General features: G+C 32.5%; 1 protein-coding gene across 1 annotated transcript; it reads left to right on the top strand.

Annotated features, from left to right (window-relative positions):
• Positions 1 to 18,105: 18,105 nt before the first annotated feature.
• LOC134260811 (uncharacterized) lies at positions 18,106 to 22,896 on the top strand. The gene is made up of 7 exons (XM_062743349.1): positions 18,106 to 18,547; positions 19,532 to 19,634; positions 19,845 to 19,916; positions 21,288 to 21,357; positions 21,732 to 21,808; positions 22,199 to 22,259; positions 22,641 to 22,896. Exons 1-7 carry the CDS (start codon positions 18,307 to 18,309, stop codon positions 22,710 to 22,712), a joined length of 696 nt encoding a protein of 231 aa, XP_062599333.1. The 5' UTR covers positions 18,106 to 18,306; the 3' UTR covers positions 22,713 to 22,896.
• The last annotated feature ends 562 nt before the right edge of the window (positions 22,897 to 23,458 follow it).

Raw genomic sequence — 23,458 nt, 5'->3', positions numbered from 1 at the left:
GTTCTCTCTCATTAGGAATAATGGGGCTCAAAAGCTTGGGAGGGTTCTCTCTCAGCGGGAGGGGTGGGGCTCAGAAGCTTGGGAGGGTTCTCTCTCATTGGGAGGGATGGGGCTCAGAAGCTTGGGAGGGTTCTCTCTCATTAGGAGGGATGGGGCTCAGAAGCTTGGGAGGGTTCTCTCTCAGAGGGAGGGTGGGGCTCAGAAGCTTGGGAGGGTTCTCTGTCATTAGGAGGGATGGCGCTCAGAAGCTTAGGAAAGTTCTCTCTTAGCGGAAGGGGTGGGGCTCAGAAGCTTGGGAGGGTTCTCTCTCATTAGGAGGGGTGGGGCTCAGAAGCTTGGGAGGGTTTTCTCTCAGAGGGAGGGATGAAGCTCATGATCAGAAGCTTGGGAGGGTCCTCTCTCAGTGGGAGGGATGTGGCTCAGAAGCTTGGGAGGGTTGTCTCCCAGAGGGAGGGATGTCACCGGAAGAGGGGGATTCAGTAATGCCAGTCTACTGTCCCTCAGACAGACAAGTCTTCTTCTGGAAAACTGCAATGAAATTTTACACAAACTCCCTCCTTATGGAAGACCCCTCTTGATTTTTGGGTCAAAATATCAATAAAGAAAAAATATATAAAGTTGATGTCTGCAGTTTGAGAAACCTATATGTATTACACACGTATAGAGAAATGCTGCATGAAGCATCTTTTACATTTAAGAAACCGGCCTGTAAATTCAACATACGTACGTCATTTTCAAGTCCATGATGACGAATAAAAGTATAACGAAATCAGATACATTTGGCACCTACTCATGCATTTTTTAGCTATATTAACGAGGGCCGTTCAAAAATTACGCGGATTTGTTGCACAGAAAAAAATTTGACGACCTAATCGGGCAAAATGCCATACATAATATAAAAGAATCTTTATTTATATGGTCTTCAAAATTTCATATCAAAATGTTGTAAATTGGTATCAATTTTGAGTGATTTATCAGGACAAATCATTAAGTCACGGAGCAGCAAAATCTTCGACGTCACAGGCATTAAAAAAATATGTGATTGAGCTTTCATTTTCTCAACATTTTCCCAAGGTACAGTTTGAGTTATTCTATCTACTCAACATCCAAACACCATCTCTTGTCAAGCTTAAAATCTATCAAACTAGTAAAGAATATTCTTTTTTTCAAACCAAAAACTGCAGGTATTTATGAGATATAGTGTGATATTGATGACTCTCAATCACGTTCTTTACAGTCCGGATAAGTTTTCGTCGATAATCTTCTTCCCGTCCTCCCGTATAGCCTTTTTACAGAGGTCTAACGGTCTAAAATTTCAATTTGCTATTTGTGGACGAATGTCACGAATACCCTAATTTACTACATGTTTTATTATGTATATTTTGGATCTATGTTGGCGATATCTTGAGCATTACACATAATTTAACAAAAGTGTGGTGCGCCGTCAATTCAGGAGACGTCATTTTTACAGTCGTTTTCACGGGAATCACTATATTTCTGTTAGTCTTTCCAATATCGTGTCAGAAATCTAAATGCATAATACTAGAACGATTTAAAGATACATCTGAGAAAACTGTCGAAAAATATCGCGAATTATAGAAAATTCATGAGTTAAATTTTGGATTCCGCATGCTTTTGCTTCAAATTTTTTGTCTCTCCGTTCCTCTCCATCAGCGATATCAACATACCAATAATTTTCATTGATTTTTTTTAAAAGTACAGAAATTTTGCCCAAAATTTATTGGAATCTTTAAGATACATATTTCTGTGAAATTTCATAACTATATGACGTCTGTAAGAGTAAATAATAGCACAGTCCGCGTAATTTTTGAACGGCCCTAGTATGTTTTATGTTCCACGTGTAAGAGGAACGAATGCGTTGTCTTACGCTTAAAGTTCACAACTATTCTAAAGCAAAGAATAAAGACATAAAGTTCATCTGACATTAACAACTTAACAGAAACTTGTCATCGAACATCATGAAAATATTTCACCACAGCATGTTATCCGCTTAAGCTTCCACAAAGTGCCCGAATCTGTTTACTTTTGTATATTTATTGCACCCTCTGCTTAACATCTAATCTTGTTGGAAATCGCATTTTTTGCAAATCCGGATATTAATTTTTATTTATAGTCAATGGATTCAAGTTCCTAAGCAGTATCTATATACCCGATTTTATCTTATTCTCGGGTTTATTATATATAACTACACCTGTAAGCTGTTGTCTTTCTATTGATTTTGTTGTAACAGTATTTAATCTGGCTTCAAATGAAATTAGTATTTCATGTACAAATCTATGAAATTTTAAACTTGCTACTGGATTTGATCAGCTTGATATGATAATTCGATATAATCGTAAATTATCACTCCGATTGCTGAATATCGTGATACAGCATTTTATTTTATTTTTTAAATACCGATCTGCAGATTATATAAAGAGAAAAGACAGGGGTTTACATTTTACTGACAGATTTGCGTGATGGCGAGACAGAATACTTCCGAAATAGTGAAAAACTTATTTTTTGAACTGTTGAACGAGCAAGTGAAGTCTGACCAGGTGTTTAAATTTTCAACTATGTATGGTTCATTTGGTTTGAAATTTTCCACAATTGTTTCGCCTTATTTATGGGTCTTGCCATTTTGTGCAACCATTTTCATGTGGAATACACTTCGCAAAGGAAATCTTTTTGGCATGGCACAAAAGTTTCTAATTTTAGTTATGTGGGTAGACGTTCTATTTACGATGTTTATGGGGATCCGTGATGGAATTCTAGAATACATGGACATGAACTTTGGATTCATAGAATACAAGATATGTAGATTTATGATCATTTCTACTGTCGTTTTAAGAGTTATTCATGCAACATCCGTTCATCTCAAATGTCTTTCGACGTTAGCTCAGACACTTTTATTTTTATTTCCCATCAAATTTAAGTTTTATTTTAGCAGATTTATTATGTTCATTTGTGTTTGGGTTACTATTCATGTTATTGTGTGTAGTTTACAATTTATAGTACCGATTATCATGCCACTGGTGCCAGTTAAAATTGTACAGGAATTTTCTTTGCGAAGTAATCCGCTTAAAGTCATCGATGCCTGCAGAGCAGATTTTTCAGGAGACAAAACATGGGATATTTTCTTCAGCACCAATTTTCTCGGTTTTTTAAGCAACGCAATTTATTTTAGTTTTATGCCAATCGTTATTAATAGTTGCAGTATAATTGTTCTACATGTTGTTATGAAGAAACAGATAACTACTTTAGAAGTTTTAATGCAGGGTCAGAAAACTAGTAAAGTCAAGTATCTCCGACTAATGAAAGTCAATTTCCTTTTGGGATCTTCTTTTCTTGTACAAGAAATTCCCATTCTTATTGTAAAGTCATACCTTTATATGTCACCGCATTTTGAAAATAACAATAACATACATTCTTATTCATCACTATTCCTGTTTTTGATATATGTCTACTTCATATTTGCCATTACAAAACCAATCGAAATTTTTATTTATGCGAGTCAAAGTAAATCTTTCAGAGATAAACTGTCAAAAGTTTTCAGAATGTCGTAATTGCTATTCTCTTTGGCTAAAGTCTTTTAGAATTCTTCGAGAAGAGGTTAGAAAAATTCAGATTAAGATTACGATAATATTTAAGTTTTTTTTAATTAGCGCGTATGAACGGCTTTCTTTGAGATGTCGCTTCATGACGCAAAACGAGGGCTGTTCAATAAATAATGTCCTCGGTGCTCGGAAAGAAGCAAACGACGCTTTTCAATGATTTAGTCTTCATGATTTTACTTATTAATCTCTTTTAATTCAAACACATGTCCGTAATATTTTTTTATCCAATTTCTGATTGTTTTTAGAACTCATTTTTGGGTATGACCCTTAGTATACTGGAAAATGGCAGATCCAATGATTTCCTGGACTTGTTTTTTCCCTCTGAAAGGTGTTTTTTTTTTAAGTTTGGAAATAAAAACAAGTCAAAAGGACAAAGATCTGGCAAATATTGTTAATGTGAAAAAACATTAACTTTCCGTTTATCCCGAAAACCCCTTTACTCTTCATGGCATGCGGGTTTGGACGCTGTAATGAAGAAATTCAATGTAGTAGATTCCTAATTTTGGGTCCTTCCTCTAATAAAGCTTTCGATTTTTTTGCAAAAAAATTACTTTCTAAACTCCTCCAGATATTAAACTGTCTCCCCGAATACGAATTTGAACAACAATACCACTAATTTTTAAGAAAATTGCATATGAATCTGTCTTTGTGCTCTTGCATAACTTTGCTTTTGTCAGACCTTCGCCGTTTTTATCAAGTACATCTTATGGTAAATTTTGTTTTGATGATTTTAAGCAATAGATTCATGTTCTAATATCTGTCTGAATATAAAACAAACGTGGATAACTACAATTACTGATATTTTAAAATAATTGTTAAGACTTCCGTTCACACTGTCGTTTTCACTCATTTTTCAAAATATAGGGTGACCTTTGAGTACTAAGCTTTTTTACTGTCAAACGTTTCTTAAAAACAGTGTAAATTACTCCCGATATGATGTCCATCAAATTTGCTATGTGTCTTAAAGTCAATCATACATCATCAAATATTATTTGTTGAAATTTGGCAAACAGTACAAAAGTTGTTATAATTTTTGTTGGCAAGGAGGGTACCCATTATTGATGCCCATTAAATAATTTTTTTTATCATTGAAATTCACCTGCTCATTTGTCTATAAAACAGACATCGGTTGCTGTAAATGACACATATTTTAGTGATTAATTCTTTGGGATTTTTAACAAGTTTTACAGCAGCTTTAATGTAGCCTTTATTTTCACTCTAGTTTACTGTTTCTTTACCTTTCATTTATAATGCAGTGTCTCGAAAAGCCCTTGTTTCCCAGCTTCTCACGATGAAACTATGTGATGAAAATTGATCACATAAACTGTTTTAAGTTCAGTAAAGATTCAATAATTAGAGAAAGTCAAGTTTAATGCCATATGATATCTGTTTTGTATGTCATACAGTTCAGGACATTATTTATTGAACAGCCCTCGTATCTTAAACATTGTTCTGTTGTCCTCTCTCGACCGACTGACTAAAATTGAGCCGATTCAAAACGGGGTTTTTCCATTCCAGAACGCGATGGGTTTTTTTTCTTTGTATGAAATTCCTCTTCTCCTATCAACAAATATATTGAAATTTACTGGAAAAATTATTTTCCCACCTACCTACTGGCCCAATAATTTTACTCTGAGTCGGAGAAAGCAAGCAAAAATCTTGGTATATTTTTCTAAAGTTTATATTACACTTTTAGCACCCATCTAACATATTCTGAAATTTGTTTTCATCTGTAAACCTTTACTGGCGTGTTTTGTCCATATTTGTAATTTTGATAAAATATTTCTAATATTTTCCGAGTCAAATTCCAGTTCTTAGGAGAAAATGTTATACGAATTATCCACTTTTCTAAACTTGTGACATGATATTAAGTCTCCTCCAAAGAAAAAAAAATATGTTTGTATCATCTGTCCTTAACAGAGAGATAAATAATAATTGACAATACACAATAATTATTGAATGTATTTGGATTATTACTTGACTATACTTTACAATAAAGAGAAAGGGAGATTGAAAAGAAAAAGAAATGAGTTATTTTAATATTTGAACTAATTAGGAATTACAAATCACCCCTGTAAACGCGCGATCGGCAACCCGGATGCGATCGGCAACGCAGATCAAAACATTGAAGAAGAAAGTATTGTAGGGGGTAAATTTAAATAGTTTCGTATGTGCTGGAGTGTAACCAGCTGAAAATAAAATTAGCAAACATTTAGTTTAGATAATTATCAACAGTTTAGGATTTACCGAGAGTAAATTTGTTTCACAGTTTCTGTGCAAATGCTACCGATCAAATCGACATAAAATATATATGCTTTGAAATAGTTTATTGTTGTTATTACCTAAGAACATTTGCTGCTTTTGTTATGTAACGGTTCTTGGAAGTATGAACTAAATGATTTTAAAATTAAAACCACATACATTATCTTAAAACAAATTTGAACTGGAAATTTTGACAACCGCGAGGCGATCGTCAACGACATTATCTTTTTAGGAAGCGATCGTACAACATAGAAATAGCGATCGTACAACATAGAAATAGCGATCGTACAACACACGAAATAAGAATAGCACAAATGAGAGAATTTTGTTGTCAAAAAGTTTATTTTGATATACAATAGATATTTTACATTTAAATTAGGCAATCAGTCATTGTTATGTACCTTTTTAACTCTTAAAATTGTCCTACATCAATATAGAAAATTGAAATTAACTGCGTAGATTAAAGAGATACAATTGAAAAAGAGTTTGATGGCTAACAAAAATGTAAAGTAGAAATTTTACCTCAATTTTCATAACAGTGTCACCCCTCCCCCTTCCCCCAAAAAACCCTTAAATATCTTAGATGGTTTATCATGCAAAGTGTAAGTAAAGGAACATTTTCTAAACTCAAAATTCAATTTCGGAAATGTGTTGTGTGGGATGGAGGGAGGGGGTGTTATGATATGCGCGGATCTAGGAGGGGGGGGGGGGGGGGTTTGGGGGGTCAAAATTTACAAGGTTAAGAAATGTATATACTAAAGCAAGCAAAAATTTACTTTGGACCCCCCTTGGAAAACGCTGACCTCCCTGATAAACATGAATATGTGCGAAATGGGTATGAAAATGTAAGGATTTGAGGCATTAGAAGACATAGACCCCCCCCCAATAGGTTTTTCACGTTTGGGCGAGTTTATGTTTTTTTTTTTTTTTTTTTTTGCTTGTCAAGAAATGTCTGGGATTGGATTTTTTTATGATTTGGGTGGACCCCCCCTGGACAAAATTTCTGGATCCGCGCCTGTATGATTCAAGTTCTTGAACAACCAAATTTTAATCAAAAAATACCATCTGCCTTACCCGGAATTGACTATTGGTTTAGCCCCCCCCCCCCCCATTTCAAATTAGCCCCCCTTTAATTTGCTTCCGACGCCTATGAAAGTAAAGTTTTCACCCCACCCCATCCCCGATTCTAGAATGTACATGTACGTGCATGATATTAAAATTGGCAATTAATTAGAAAAAATAATACTAATAATAATACCGGTAACAATTTTCAGTAAATTAAAATATATCATGTAATACATGTACATAATGCTGTTATATTATTACGTGCGTGTACAACACATTTTTACTGAAAACATTCACAGAAAATATTCGGTAATGTTGCTACATGTAGGTATGCAAATTCCTTTGATCGTTATTTTTATAGTATTAGTACATATCTTTTTTTTTATTTTCTCTAGTTTTTGATATGTACCCCAACTCCTGTAATTGAACTGCCGTATCATGGACACAGGTGCTTGAGGACAGGAACCCCCCCCCAATTTAGACCCCCAGGCCTGTTAGATTTTTTTCACATAAATTATATATGAATGACACATTTGTGATATAATCTATCCTATCAATTCGGAAAATTTGCTTAAACTTACATTTTATAAAAATATCTACCCTCTCTATATATAGAGAATGTAGGGTAAATTTAATAGAACATTTGTTTTAAGTAATTTTTCGATTTGCTGGTATAGATCTTATCACAAATGTGGCAATGAAAGATTTTTTATGAGAAAAAAATCGAAAAAGCCCAGGGATCTATATCGAAAGGGGGGGGGGTCCTGTCCTCAAGCACCTGTGATCATAGACAATAAAACCTTTTTTTCTATATTGCTAAAATTCGGTCCTATAACACTCTATAGGTATCTGTTTTAAACAATAATCGAATAATATCAAGTTTTAGGGTTCCATGGAGTTTTAAATTTTGTTCTCTTAAAATACGGATATTATTCAACTAATATACATGAACGTCAGTTAAATTCGCTCTTTCTTTCGAAAATCAAATGTTTGGTATCTCGTTCTATTTCGACAGACTTTCCACCCATACCACATGGCTATCTATTACTTTATTTCATCAAAAGTATTTTATAAATTTCAAGTTGCACGATCGCATGTTTATCATATTTTCTTTGTTGTACGATTATAGAATTGCCGATCGCCTAAACGTTTGGCATGTGTTCACTTCAAACCGTTATTTCAACGCTTTCTATTTGATGAAGAACTTCAAATCGGATTTAAAATTTATGATTTACCTATTTACAATGCAAATGTGCCTTTTGGACTGTCGGGTATACATAATAAGGTAAGAAATACCACCTAAACGAGCTTTATGTGTCACGTTAGGGCAGTCATGTTCAAGGAAAAATTAACTTTAACATAATATGTGGTGATTTTTAATGCGTTTTTATGGTGTTGAACATGTCTAGTAGCATTTAAAAAGTCAGAAATGTTTAAGGATAATTGCGAGGAAATAGGAAAAAATAATGTTTTATTTAACTTCATCTTCCTCATGTACTTGAGTTTAGCTATCCGCGTTGCCGATCGCATCTGCGTTGCCGATCGCGCGTTGACAGGGGTGCAAATAGAAGAAAAATATACTGATGGTAAAATGAAGATTTTATACATCAAAGAAGAATTCGTTGCTCAAAGCATATATATATATTTTATTAAATGTTTGAATGATAAAATAGGTAATATCTTGCTTTAATATAATTTTCAAACAAAACAGTCTAGTATAGGTATACTGGCATTAATTTGTATTAATTTCATTTGAAAGTGAACATTATCAAATTAAAGACCAAGATAAAAAATGATTAGAAATTTAAAAAAAATACAGATCATTTACCATTTACAAATATTTTAATCTAAAAAAAAGGAAGACAGAGCTTCTTTTTATTTATTCAGTAAAAATTTAACAAAATAATTTTGATTTTAAAATGGCTTTAATTAATTCAAATTTTGAAAAATCTAAAATTTAATCTAAAATATTAATTTCATTTAACATTCATTGATTTATTAGCATTTAAGTATATCCTATCATTTTTCCTGTGGTTAACTTAAAACAGACTTCAGATAACATGTAATTAATTTCTTTTGTTCTCTCCCTCCCCTTACCTGTACACCATTCCCACCTATCCAAAACCAGTCACCTGTGTCAATTTCAGAATTTTGGCTAAGTGGGAAGATACCCAAAAACGCAAAAATATTGCATTTAAATGCAAAATGTATTGCGTTTAATCGCTAAATTATTGCGTTTAAACGCAAAATTTGGACTAGTTAAGTTTTGTTTGTTAGAATAAGGAAAGGTGCTATATTTTCCTTTTTCCCGTTGCCTGTAGCTCAAGGTCAGTTTAGAGAAAGAAATATTTTTTTCAGCGTTCAATCGCAATAATCATTGCATTTAAATGCAAAGTACACCGAGTTTAATCGCAAAAGATTGCGTTTAAATGCAATTATTGTTTTCTGTTTAAGGCAGAGACTTTAAGCCTCGCCTTAAAAAATACCTAGTCTGGGTAGCCCTGTCAATCAACTGCATGAAGGTCCATCATTGGATGCTGGAACTTGAATGACATTTACTTACTGGTCCCTGTGTATACCCTGTACACCTTGTTTGCACTCATGGGGACCTTCAAATAAACTTTTTATCCTTTATAAAACAGAGTATAGAGAAATATTGTATTATCATGAAAATTGTTAGCTTGGTTATATGAATTAAATATACCTTTAGTATTTAAAAGTATTATAATATAATATTTTTTTCATTTAAACTTTTGTACATAAAAACTTTTTTTTCTATTATATTGATTTTAATATTCTAAACAGTATCCTAAAGTGAAAATGTTATTGATTAAGTTTAGAGCAACAATGTGTGAAATAATTAAGTTTAAGAAATATTTATAAATGTTTCTTATCACTTGTAACAAATTTTTTCGTTGTTATTCAGATAAGAATGTACAAAACAGTACGACATTTAACTCTGGACACGACATAGTCCAGACTAATATTCTTATCTCAGTAATTTGAACTCACAAACACCTTTTTATTTAAACTTTTGTACATAAAATCTTTTTTTTCTATTATATTGATTTTAATTATTCTACATTGTGATATATGGAAAATATTCTATATATAATGATGAGAAATTTGTCTTTGTTATAATCTTTGGGAAAGTGAAAATGTTTGGTTTTCATTGATTAAGTTTTGTGGGAGAAAAAATCCCCTGCAACAATGTGTGAAATAATTAAGTTTAAGAAATATTTATAAATGTTTCTTATCACTTGTAACAAATTTTTTCGTTGTTATTCAGATAAGAATGTACAAGCAATCATTTTTTAGCATGTTTAATGGTGACAAAGAATAGGTTAAACCTAGATTTTTTTTTAATGAAATGTAGTTAACACGGCTCTCTTCCGTGGGATCCTGGGGATGAATAAAATAAGTCTAATTTAGTTGTTACTGGATTTTTTTTCTAATTAAAACATACATTAACATCTAAAATAATCTTTGTTTTAATATTTGAATTTATAGTTTGATATCATCATAATTGTTTGAAATGGGTAGGGGTGTTTTCAAAAATTTAAAAATAAATCAATATATAAAGATTATTGAGAGACTTTTTACTTCAGTTTAAAATTGTCTCAAAATCCCCATGCAGCACAGGTAAAGTTTGGCATCTGGGTATTTCACTGGCTGTGTATAGGGAAAAGGAGACAGACGCCCACAGGTAGACTACTAGCCCCCAAGGCATTCACACCTGAGTGTACAAAATAAGCCCCTCCCTCACCTGGAATTTACCACACTGTAAAAAATCTCTGCCTTTAAAGGCCGAGATTTTTAACCGTACGGTTTTCTCAGGTATGGGGAGGGAGACTAAATTTTACATGTGTGGAACCCCGAGGCATTGAAGGTCGTGCAGACCATGGGAAGCGGTAATCCCTATACACAAACAGTATACACAGGAAGTCTGTGAGTATTACCTGTACAGCTTGTTGGCCAACTCATTACTGTTCATCATAAAATTAGTAGCTCTCGACATCGTAAATAAAGAATAATAAATGATAATTGTAAAATTCCCTAATTTCAGACATATATTTAATATCAAACAAGCAGAAATCTCACCGGTCAACTTTGTTTAAAAAAAAATCTACAGCATGTACCTTACATTGTGCTTCACAGCAGCTATGACTTGAGTTCGTTGTAAAAAAAAATTAAAATAATGAATGAAATGCAGGTATAAATTCAAAAGTAAAATACTCCTCCTTGCCTGTCCCTTTCAAAATCTTAAGAAATATACATAATTATCGTAAATAATTATATAGAAGCAATTAGAGCTTCGATCACGGTCAAATAGTAACAGTTACTTCCCGTTTGTATAAACGCGTGGGCCCATTTTTAGCAAAATTAATGTGTATTGTGAAAAATTCGCGATAACGATGGTTTCGTAAAGTTAAAATTACTTACAAGTGTGTGTGTATTTTAAGTAATTTTAGATTATAATTAAACAACTTAAAACAAAATATCAATTTATTGCTAACTTATGTGTTTCTTTCACAACTATTTTTAACACCTGTGACCTTGAACGGAGGTAACAACCCACGTAGCAAGAAATGCTCGGTTATGAAAAAAAAAAAAAAAAAAAAAAAAAAAAGGAAAAGAAAAGAAAAAAACTCTTAATACTTGCCCAGGCCAAGTTGTTACTAATCAGATATTTTATTTTCAACCTTACGATCCATTACATGTAAAAAATATGTTACCAGCTTATCTTCTCCTTTATTTTCATCGTAATTTTTTCGCCGCGTCTCAAAGCAAGAATCAATTTTTAGCTCACCTCAAGGAAGTTGGGGGAGCTTATGTAATACCCTCGGCGTCGGTGTCGGCGTCCCGGGTTAAGGTTAAGTTTTTGGAGCAGTTTTCTTTTTAAGTACTTCTATGTCCTGTATTGATTAGACAAGCATGGAAGATGTTTCTAGTTTCAGCAAAGGAATGACCAGGATAATGTTTTTGGAGCAGGTTAACATTTTGGTGCAGTTTTGGTGTAGGTTTCATTTCCGAGTAACTATAAGCCTATGTTGACCAAACTTGCACGGATGATACATCTTAGGATGCACACTACCAGGCTTGCTTCGGATGCTGAATCTGACCTACATTTTCTGGACGATTGAACAGGTTAAAGTTTTTGGTGCAGGATTCATTTCCAAGTAACTTTGAGTCTTATAATGACCAAACTTGCATGGATGGTACATCTTAGGATGCATACTACCAGACTTGCTTCAAATGCTGAATCTGACTTACATTTTCCGGTTGAGTGAACAGGTTAAAGTTTTTGGTGCAAGTTTCATTTCCAAGGTACTATGAGCCCTATAATGACTAAACTTGCATGGATGATACATCTTAGGATGCATACTACCAGACTTGCTTCGGATGCTGAATCTGACCTACATTTTCTGGACGATTGAACAGGTTAAAGTTTTTGGTGCAGGATTCATTTCCAAGTAACTTTGAGTCTTATAATGACCAAACTTGCATGGATGGTACATCTTAGGGTGCATTCTACCAGGCTGGCTTCGGATGCTGAATCTGACCTACATTTTCTGGATTAGTGAATTTTTTTACAGGTTTCATTTCTAAGTAACTTTGAGCTCTATGTTGAGCAAACTTGCATGGATGATACATCATAGGATGCACACTAATGGACTTGTTTCAGATGCTGAATTTGACATACATTTTCCAGATAATGGACCTCGTAAAAATTATGGGTGCAGGTCTATTACCAAGAAACTATAAGGCTTATATAAACCAAACTTGCACAAATGATGCATCAAGGGATGAAAACTCTCAAACTTGCTTCAGATGCCGGTTTTAATTACGTTTTCATGATGAAGAAGTAGTTTGAAGTTTTTATATTAGGTCTATTCCAAAGTATCAAATCAAAATTGCATAAATTTTGCATTTTTGGATGTGCACTTTTTGTTGGTTAATTGTGTGACTTTGCCTTACTTAAAGACATCATTCGTTGAGGTGAGCTCTGTAATCTCTGATTACATATGTTTTTACGAGTGAAAAAAAGATTTCAGTCACCTATGCTCTTTTCATTAAAAAAAATTATATACAATCTTGATTTATTTTATTGATACACTATGAGATGATTTTCATCTTTCAATGACATGTTTGTAATACAGATAATTATAATCAATTATAATCAAGCTAAAATTGTTTGCACCGAAACGGCTTCCTCATTGCGATGGTGATTTAGCGGTCAACATCAGAAGACCGAAAGTTAATTTGATGGTGGCCACGCGTGTCAAAGAAGGTGAAAGAGATATACACAAGGACTAGTAGCTCAATGTCAATCAATTTCAAATAGCCAATGATGGACCTTAATTTATTTGATTGACGGGGGAATACAGGCCAGGTAAATACGAGGGCGGTGCTTATTATCTCGGACTTCAAACGCAATACATTTTGCGTTTAAACGCAATAATATTTTTGCGTTTAAACGCAAAAATATTGCATTTAAAGTTTTCATATGTTGAGTGGGATTATATTTTTGCAAATATCTATGGTTAATAATTCTATTGCTAGTATTAGAAATTGGAATCTAAGTATTGTATGAGCATTATAATTGTTATTGTGGGAAAATCTATGTTTTTTATATGCTAATTATAAAAATAGAAAACATGTTAGAAATCATTTATTTATATTCATATCTTCAATTTAAATGAGGGATACAGGGTACTTTGAAATGCTTCGTTATTTTAAGACAAACTAAAATGTTGTTGATTATTCAACGTACGTTTTCCATTCAACGAAATTTTATTCAACATATCAGTAACTGGTAAACGTAATAGTGTTTGTATTTCTATCTATTATACATGCAATTGTTTTTCGTAAAATTTATTGAAAATGCAATGCAATGGTTACTCATTTGTTACTAGCATATTATTTTTATGCATATTTTCATCTTTTTTGAAGAAGCTTTCAAGCATATTTCAGATCTAGAAAAATAATGTATTATATAAGAAATATTTGTAACTTTATAAGTGATGTCTTTAACATAGGTAAATCTCTGTGACTCTTTCATTGAATATTGTATCCATATATGACTTTCACCATCTGTATTTTATATCAATAAACATTATGTGTTTATATATGTCCACGTATGGCAGCATATGGCAAAGGTTGAATTGAAGTTTCTGAAATACAAATCAAATTCCAAGGTCAAGAGATCAAAAAACCTGTCTTCAACATGTTCAATTCATTTGAAAATAGCTACAGTCATTTGAAGATAGGAGGAATTATTCGAAGATAGGTACAAATATTTGAATATATGTTAATTTATGGAACGCCAAATTAACATATACATGCATATTCAAATATTTGTAATGTACCTATCTTCAAATAATTATACGTACACTGTATCTTCAATTTATTTTGAAGGTACAATTGAATTAAAGATAGGTACAATTGAAATAAAGATATGTGTAAATTTTTATACCTATCTCTAAATAATTATACCTAGGTACAAATACATTATACCTATCGTTAATGGAATTACACTTATCTTTAATTCAATTAAAGATAGGTTCAATTGAATTATACCTATCTCCAATTCATTTGAAGATAGATGTAATTGATTTAAAGATAGGTACAGTTATTTAAAGATAGGTACAGCTGATTTGAAGATAGGTTCAATTAAGACATATCCACAAAGGATTTGAAGATAGGTACAACTCAATGATACCTAGGTTCCATTCGTTTTGTGTTTTTGAAAATAATGAACGCTCCCTTGGAGAAAATATTGAACGTGGGTGGAAACGCACAGAAGTGAGAACCTACAGAGCGACGACAACGAGGATGACAGGAGAAATAAAGGTAAATTCAAAATGTACAAAAAGCATCATATACTTACTAAATACACATGTATATGAATAAGTGAGCGAAAAACATATACCGGTAATGACGTATGATACAGGGAGTGGTTATTATTTCCAGTGATTAAAGGTAGTAAACCTATATTTGTACAAAACTTTGAATCAATTATACCTTTCTTCAATTCATCGCACTTGTACTTATCTTCAAATCAGTTGTACCTATCTTCAAATGAATTAAAGATCGGTGTAATTGATTTGTACCTATCTCTAATTCATTTGAGGATTTAAAGATAGGTACAATTCATTTGAAGATATGTACAATTATTTGAAGATAGGTACAAATATTTTAATATATATATGTTCATTTTGCGTTCCTTTTAATGGAGCCTATCTACAAAGCAATTGTACCTATCTTTGAATTGAAGACAGGTAAAGGATATGGAGATAACGAACAGTATTCAATATCAAAGTCCATAAAACAATACAAAATTGGAGCAGAGCAAACACGGACTTCCGAAACATCAGAGATGGGATCAGGTGCCATGGAGGAGTGAGCATCCCCTGCTGACCGGTCACACCCACATGCTGCTTGTCATGATCGGGAAATAACGGAAAAATCCGTCGTAAATTCAGTGTATAAATAATGGACTATAACAATAAGTATGAAAAACGTCAGTCAGCATTTGTCTCAATGATAAATTGTATTTGCTGACAAGGTCATTGTAGTGACCATAAAATTTACAAAATGAGGACTTTAAACGAGACTGCTGATATTCTTGTTTCATCAACTTGCCTGTTAATAATTTATCTCGTTTTAGAAATTATTCATACGTAGAGCATGCTCTTGCGTATCGAATCAACTGAGATATACAGACTCCGTATACAGGTGATGAAGGTATTAATATTGCTGCATAAGTAAGGGAAGTTGAAGATAGAAAAGTTAAAGTCATCACGTTTATCATATAGCTTGGTTGTTAGATTACCATTAACGTCTTTTTCAAGTAAAATATCCAAGTATGAAACAGATATGTCAGACTCTGTGGCATCTTTTATCTCAAGCTCACCAGGATATATCGTATCGACGTAGGAATGGAATTGGCCATTGTTAAATATTTACATTTCCAATAAATTTCTCCTATGATTCTTTACAACATAAAATGCAGTATATTTCTTAATTGACAATACGTCGTCGATATATCTAAATGTCGAGTTGAAGGCCACAGTAAGTGTTTTCTTCTTTTCACGCATTAAATTTTGCACAAATTCTGCTTCATATGAATATAAAAATAGGTCTGCTAATAACGGAGAGCAATTGGTACCCATGGGAATTCCAATAGATTGTTGGAATACCTGGTCTCCAAAAACCACTTAGATATTGTCAATCAGAAACTCAAGCATCTTACAGAGTACTTGTGTGTGCAATCAGAATGTGTTTTAACAAAATAATTTTGCAAATGACCAATGACCAGGTAAGTAAATTTACGAGTTCCATTTTTATTGAAAAAGCAGCTGTCAATGATATCAAAAAGCCTGGACTTTAATTTATCGTGGGGAATGATCGTGTATAAAGTTGAAAAGTCGTAAGTTTTTAAGCTGTTGATTTTGGAAAATTCTTGTGATTTCAAATTGTCCAAAATGTTTTTTGGAATTTTTGAGTATCCACATCTGATTCACAGCACTTCTTGAATAAATTGTTGCGCAGTACTCTTGAAGTTTTTCCTTCACTACTGTCAATATCTTAGTGAGGAGTAACGAAAGAGGCTTGGTTGAACATTTACTTGAACCCGCAATGTATCTTTGTGTGTAAGGATTTTTATGAAGTTTCGGAATCCAATATATATACGGTAGTTCAAATTAATTTTGGCTCTGTGGAATCATATTAAAAATATTTAAAACAGACATATGATTTTGAAGAATTCCTTCGTTAGAAAGGGAAGTATGAGTAGAATGAAATCCAAAATCTTCTGAATTACAATTTATATACTGAGCCTTACAAACGAAGACAATGTTGTTACCTGCTTTGTCGGCAGGAACTGATCATGTAATCTATCTAATTCTTTTTTCACTTCTGGATTATTGAACACAGAAGGATAGATGGTTTTCATACTGCCCGTCAATTTTTTAATTCGCGACTTTAACATGGATCTGATACATTTAATCCATTATGACAGGGTGTCAACGTCTTCTTTTTCATATCTGGCCCATCGTCTGTATAAGTCTGTATAATAGGTGTAATTATTTAATTTGTACCTAGGTATAATTCTTTTGAGATAGGTATAATTATTTACACTTAGGTTATCTTCAATTCAACTGTACCCAGGCGCGTAGCCAGCATGGAAATGAAGTGTACGCAGAAAATGGTCATTCAATAATGTACGAAGACCCCCGGAAGCTCCTGGATTTTACGAAATTTTTCAGTCATTTTCTTGCAAAAGAAATGACGATAATCACTTTTCTTGAGCAAATACTTAAAGTTATACTGCTTCCATCGATACTTAGGGAAGAGAACGATAATTTATCAAATTAATTTACGCATATATGTTATTGGAAAAAAGTTTCCAAGTGTATCAAGAAAAAAAAAGTAGCAATCGCAATATCGTTATCACTGGAGTTTAAATTTATATTACAAAATATAAACGGGGGAGTTGTTGTCTTTTGATTACCTTCATATTTGATAGCTGAAACGATTCGAGAATGCTTTAATTATAATATAATTCTTTAAATTGGTAACATCAGTAAAAGAATTTTTAATTTATTATTTACTTTGTTCACCATACTTTAAATTGTTTAACGACATTTATTCATTACCTCTACGGAAATGAAAAATCTTGTATAGTCGTCCAAGACCTTAGTAACTTTTTCTTTCGATCATGGTCCCTTAGATCGCTTTCCTTCATCAAGTATTTGTCCGGATAATCAGGATTACGCGGATTAACAGTTGAACATTTTGGTTCAACAATATTTTTCTCCTGAAGAATGTTGAAAGATGTTTTTGGAATTGATTTCATAAAGGACTAAATTTGAATCGAAAGTCAAACAATAAGACGCAAAATAATTTGGGTGGTGTCTCTTTTTCCCCGAATAAATTTCTCTCTTTCTTTTTTTCCTTCTTTTTTTATCTCTCTTTCTTTTTTTGGAAAATGATGTGTACGCACTTGCGTACTTGCGTATAGGCAGCTACGCGCCTGGTACCTATCTTTAATTCAATAATGTACCTATCTCTAAAACCTGAAACATACAGGTACGACTTACTATATAAGAGGTAAATATTCGTACGAGTTGTTCAAGTCAGCGCGGCAAATTCGTTCTTGTATTGACGTTTTGAAGTTGAAAACATTGCCTGATTGCTGCAGCTTAGTTTGATGTAGGCTGGATGGAGAGCTGGATATGATTTCACGATAGGAAATTTATATGTAATAACACTCTGTGTCCATCACTAAAGAATCAAATTTTTGAAGTTATTGAGAACATTTCTGCTGAACATGCTGAAACGTTACTTCTGAATCAAAATGGCAAGAATAAAGATAACAAAGAAATCCGAAAAACGAAAAGAATTATTCCCACCAGTTGTTAAGTCTAATCAAATTAGTAAAAAGAAGAAAGTTAAAAATCTAGCAAAAGACTCGAAGGTTAGGAAATCTTCAAATTTGGGTGTGAAATCTGTGCTTGGTCAGTCAGGAAGAGACCAATCGAGTACCAAAATTGCAGAAAGAACCTATGGAACAGACGGGTTACTATTTGATGAAGAAGGTTTGTATATTAATATTTAGTCAAATTGTAAATGAGGAAGACATAATTTTGTGCTAATCAATGTATTCCACACATATGGTACTAGGGCAATATTATTCACTCAGAATTTTTTTTAAAACCTGTAATAGGTTTTCTTTTGTTTGTTTAACATCCCCCTGAAAAATTTTCACTCATACTGAAATGCCATCACTTGCCACTAAAAGACTGTGAACAGGCACTTAGCCTGTTACGGCCAGCTTTGAGCACTGAATGGGGTATTTTATAGTATGTGACCCACTATAGGGACTACGCCAAGTATGACCATGATGACAACATGTTATAAAAGAGTATACAAATTTTTATTTAGCCAATAGACCTTTATATTTACAATGTATATCATAACTGATATTATTTTAAATGTGAAAAATAGATTGAAGGCTTTCTAAACCTAATGTTTCTTAATAGGAGTGAAACGGTTCACTGCGGTATCGGTTCACCGCGGTATTTTTTCTCGGTTCGATACACGGTACAAAATCTCTGCTTTCGGTTCGGTTCGTTTTACGGTCGGGATCGTCATTCAGTCGGGTTTGGCATAAGGTATAACCGTGCTTTTCTGTATAATTAGTTCAGAAACGTAAGTTTGTGTGGACTTGAAGTTTGTAAAATAATTTTTAACAGTCAAATCAATTAAATTGATACATTCTATCCATTTTGCACATAAATTATTTTACTAGATTAAGTAAAAGGTAGCATAAAACAACATTGAATCTGTTTCCTTCTATCAAAATGTATCGTATCGAAAATAACCGAACCGAGACCAAATTTACTAGATTAAGTAAAAGGTAGCATAAAACAACATTGAATCTGTTTCCTTCTATCAAAATGTATCGTATCGAAAATAACCGAACCGAGACCAAATTTTTCGATACGTATCGAACCGTGAAGGAGGCGTATCGTTTCACCCCAATTTCTTAATGCTTATTGCTGAATAACTTTACATTGCAGACACAAGGAAAGTCATTTTCACAAAAGAGCAGATGGAAAGCTGGAAACCAATGTCTGAAGAGTTGTTTGACAATGTTGCAAAAATTATTGGAACTTCAAAACAGTAATTAGTTAAAACTAAATACTTCTTTCTTTCTATTAATAATGTGCTTTTGAATTCATACTATTAAGTTAAATGAAAGTAATATTGTAAGATGCAGTAACATAAGAAATTTCATCAACTGAGGAATGATGTATGAGCTGTATGCAATGTATAATGTTTAAACTTCGAAATCCATAATATAAAAGTAGCCTTATATCTTCCTTTTTTCAGGTTTATTCTGAATAAGTCCATTGGACTTTATTATGACAGTGTGAAAACAGCTATGAATTTGTCCGAGAAAAGGTACATATACTCATGTGGAAATTAATGTGAGCATTAATTGTGTGAATGATGTTTCACTGCACTGAAGTAATAACTCACCTGTGTAAAGTTTTTTTTTATTACTGTAGCTGATCATTAAAATTTTGCCACACGTTGTTTAGAGAAGATAGACAATTACTCTTTATCCCTGAGACAAAAATTTAAGAATTGTGGTTACTGCTCCATAAAATCATTAGGGATACTAATATACAGTGGACCTTCAGATATCCGGACCCCAAATATCCGGATGCTTCAGTATCCGGATGATTTCTCATCGGGACGAAATTTTTAAATGTTATATTGTTTTGTTTAACTAGTGATTCAGGTATCCGGACGCTTCACATATCCGGACAAATTGAATAGGAACCAAAGCGTCCGAATAAATGAGGCTCCACTGTACATGAGAATGATATTTTCACGAGCTTATTGTCTCGCGTAATTACGGGAAAATGAAGTTCTTGTGGATAAAAAGTGATTTACAGTATACTGTAAACCAATTTTTATTTGCGACGATTTTATTTAGCGGGGGTAAACTAGTTCGCAGCGATTAATTTTCACGATCAAACCTTATTTGGATCTGCTGTTAATAGAAACAGATACTTTAAGGATCAGTTCGCAGCGAGAAATATTCTCAATGATGAGGCTCTCGTGAAGCTCGCGAAAATTTCTCGCATACGAATAAAACTTGGTTTACAGTATCTTGCTCAATAAAAAAACTGAGAAATAAATTGAAGATATCTGAGGATTCAAGATGTCACTCCAGATCAAATATTTCCAAGAAAAAAGTGGTTGAATTTCCAACTCTCTTTATCATATAATATGTATAACTTAGATGTTTTGATATCAGTGTTCATGAAATTGAAGTACTAAGGCCAAAAAAAATTAATTAATAGTTTCTCAGGCCAAAAAATTCAATGCGGCAGGCAGGCTTTTTTTTTTTTTTTTTTTTTTTTTTTTTTTTTGGAAAGGTTTTTTTGTAAGTCATTTGTGCAGTAAAATGATAATATCTACTAATTCTTAAGTTTTGTTCTCTAAAATTAGTTATAATATGTATTCAATGTTAAATAATGTTATTCCAAACATTTACTTAAAAGTTTACAGATAAAATAGTTTAGATTTAGAAGAAATATATTGTTTTTACAATAAAAACGTCTTTACAGTATCTTGCATTAATGAAAAAACTCGATTTTCTTTTTCAACTTGGAAAAATAGAAAATTGAGTTATTTCAAATATTTCCAATGTCAATAAAATTGATCAATTTCGGCTCTTTTTCATATAATATGTAGTAACTGAGAAACTATTGATTAATTTTTTTTGGCCTAACAGTTTTTATATATTAATTTTTTTTACAGATTATTAGAAAGATTGAAAAATCTGAAAGTACCTCATCAACAAAGACACAGATCATCTCAATATTCTGAGGTACCTCTTACATTCAGCAACTGGGCATTTTCAGAACAATTGTATACAGTAAAACTTGTTTAGTACAAACATGGATATTGCAAATTCACGGATATAGTATAGCAAAGTTATCTTGGATCCCTAGCTATATACATATAATAAATTCCTTATATGGATATATCAAATTATGGATATAGTGAAGTAATTTCATAGGTCCCAATTACTTCGTTATAACCAAGTTTTACTGTATAAATGTTTATCTTCTGATATGTCATTTAGATCATCTGAATTCTGAAATTCTGATAATTATCTTATTTATGTGTTTATGTATTGCCCCTCACCCTGTTCACAAAAAGGTTGAGATTGCATATTTTAAATTTTTCACATTAATGCAGGGTTCCACAGCTGAAGATCTTGATAAGTTAGAATTGAATGGATGTGAATTGGAATTTAAAATTTCGAAACAAAATGAGTAAGTATTTTGTGACATTTATTTCTCTTCTATTAATATATTTTGTAAATATTAAGATATACCTGTATATGCCTTTGGATCTTGAGCAAAGCTTGCTTAAAATGATGAATGTTCTCAATGACTACATTTTTAACCCAAAATTTTGCTTTAGAAAAACACCTTTCATTGGACCATAATGCTCCAGCTAAGTACACATGGAGAAAAGTTCCATTTCATATTGTGATGATTTGATTTTATACCTCTGTAATTATATGAGTATACAAAAATTGTTGAGAAAAAAAGAGAGAGAGAGAGAAACAACAAATATTTTTTCCAGAAAAAAAAAATGTTGATGGGAAATTTGTTTTCATGGTGAAACAGCCCTCATAATGTTGCCCTTTACATTTACAGTGCATGTGACCAACTTCACGAGGAGTTAGATAAAATGAAGGCTAGACAGGAAAGTTCAGAAGTAAGCATAAATATTATGATATTTGTAATTTTTGTCCAAATCTTGTAGACCAATTTTAACAATACTCATAATACTTGACACACACAATTTTTCAGTGGAGAAATTCAAGAAGTTCAGTTTTTTTCACTGGACCTTCAAAAAAGTCCTTACTCACTCTGAATATGAGGATGTTATTTAAAACACATCTGTAACAAGACACATGTTCTTGGAGATGGCTGCATGGATTTGTCTGAAAATTTAAACAAGCATAAATATGTGCACTTGGTGCCTGTCATTTTTTAGATTTTTTTTTTATTTCTAAGAATTCATTCAAGTGAATTTTATTCCTTTTATTGATAAATATTTTACATCAAAAACTAAATAACTTTTCTCTTTTTTTAGGTTCACCCATTGCTACAAGGTGACTTTACACCCTCCCTAAAGCTTTCAGAGTTTAAAAAAATGAAAACGTGAAATTTTGGACATGAGTATTTAAAATCTATGTGTATCTTAACAAATATCCTAAATCCTGGAATATGTGCACTTAAAGTTCAAAACTCAAGCAAGTAATTAATATATTTAAATAAACATAAATACTTTGAGGTGGAATCACTTCTATGTAGCAAATTAACACAGACTAAGGACCACAGATTGATTGTGAACAAAAAGCCATTACCTTAGCAATCCAGGATCTGTATATGTGCATTTGCATTTTTATGACATGTATTTGGTAAAATGTTTTAGATCATACATTGACTTTGAGAGTATCTTGTATTCCAAGTTCATATATTTGTATAAACATCTATTAAAATGTCATATACTGTTATATTATTGTGTAAACATAGAAGATTAAATATTACTTTTTACAATGGTCTTTACTAGCTCACCTCAGCTGAAAGCACACATGAGTTTTCTAGATCAAATTTTGTCAGTCATACATCTGTCTAAACTTTCAGTTAACTTTTAACCTATCTTGCCACAAAGGATCCTTGGGTAAAGGGAATTCAATTTTGTTCAAATGAGGGGCCACACCCTCTAAAGTCTTTCAAGGGAAGATAATTTGCAATGAAAATGTGAGATAGACATTTCTTCTTAAAAACCATTGGGTCAAGAAATTTTAAACCTTTGCAAAACCGTCATTATATGTGTAGATTGAAATTTGTCAAAATTATGAACCCTAGGGGTAGGATTGACCACAAGTGGGTCAAACTCCAAGGTCA

The sequence above is a fragment of the Saccostrea cucullata genome, unplaced genomic scaffold, assembly GCF_032062105.1.
Source record: "Saccostrea cucullata isolate Sc308-1 unplaced genomic scaffold, CSIRO_AGI_Scuc_v1 ctg1554, whole genome shotgun sequence".
NCBI lineage: Eukaryota > Metazoa > Mollusca > Bivalvia > Ostreida > Ostreidae > Saccostrea > Saccostrea cuccullata.
The sequence above is the reverse complement of the archived record's forward strand: the minus strand, read 5'-3'. Positions and strand labels throughout refer to the sequence as shown.

Coding starts and splice junctions, on each gene's coding strand:
- LOC134260811 (XM_062743349.1), top strand. CDS start 18,307: ATGGCAAGAATAAAGATAACAAAGAAATCCGAAAAACGAAAAGAATTA. Junction 21,809..22,198: donor AAAATTTCGAAACAAAATGA/GTAAGTATTTTG, acceptor TTACATTTACAG/TGCATGTGACCAACTTCACG. Junction 22,260..22,640: donor CTAGACAGGAAAGTTCAGAA/GTAAGCATAAAT, acceptor CTCTTTTTTTAG/GTTCACCCATTGCTACAAGG.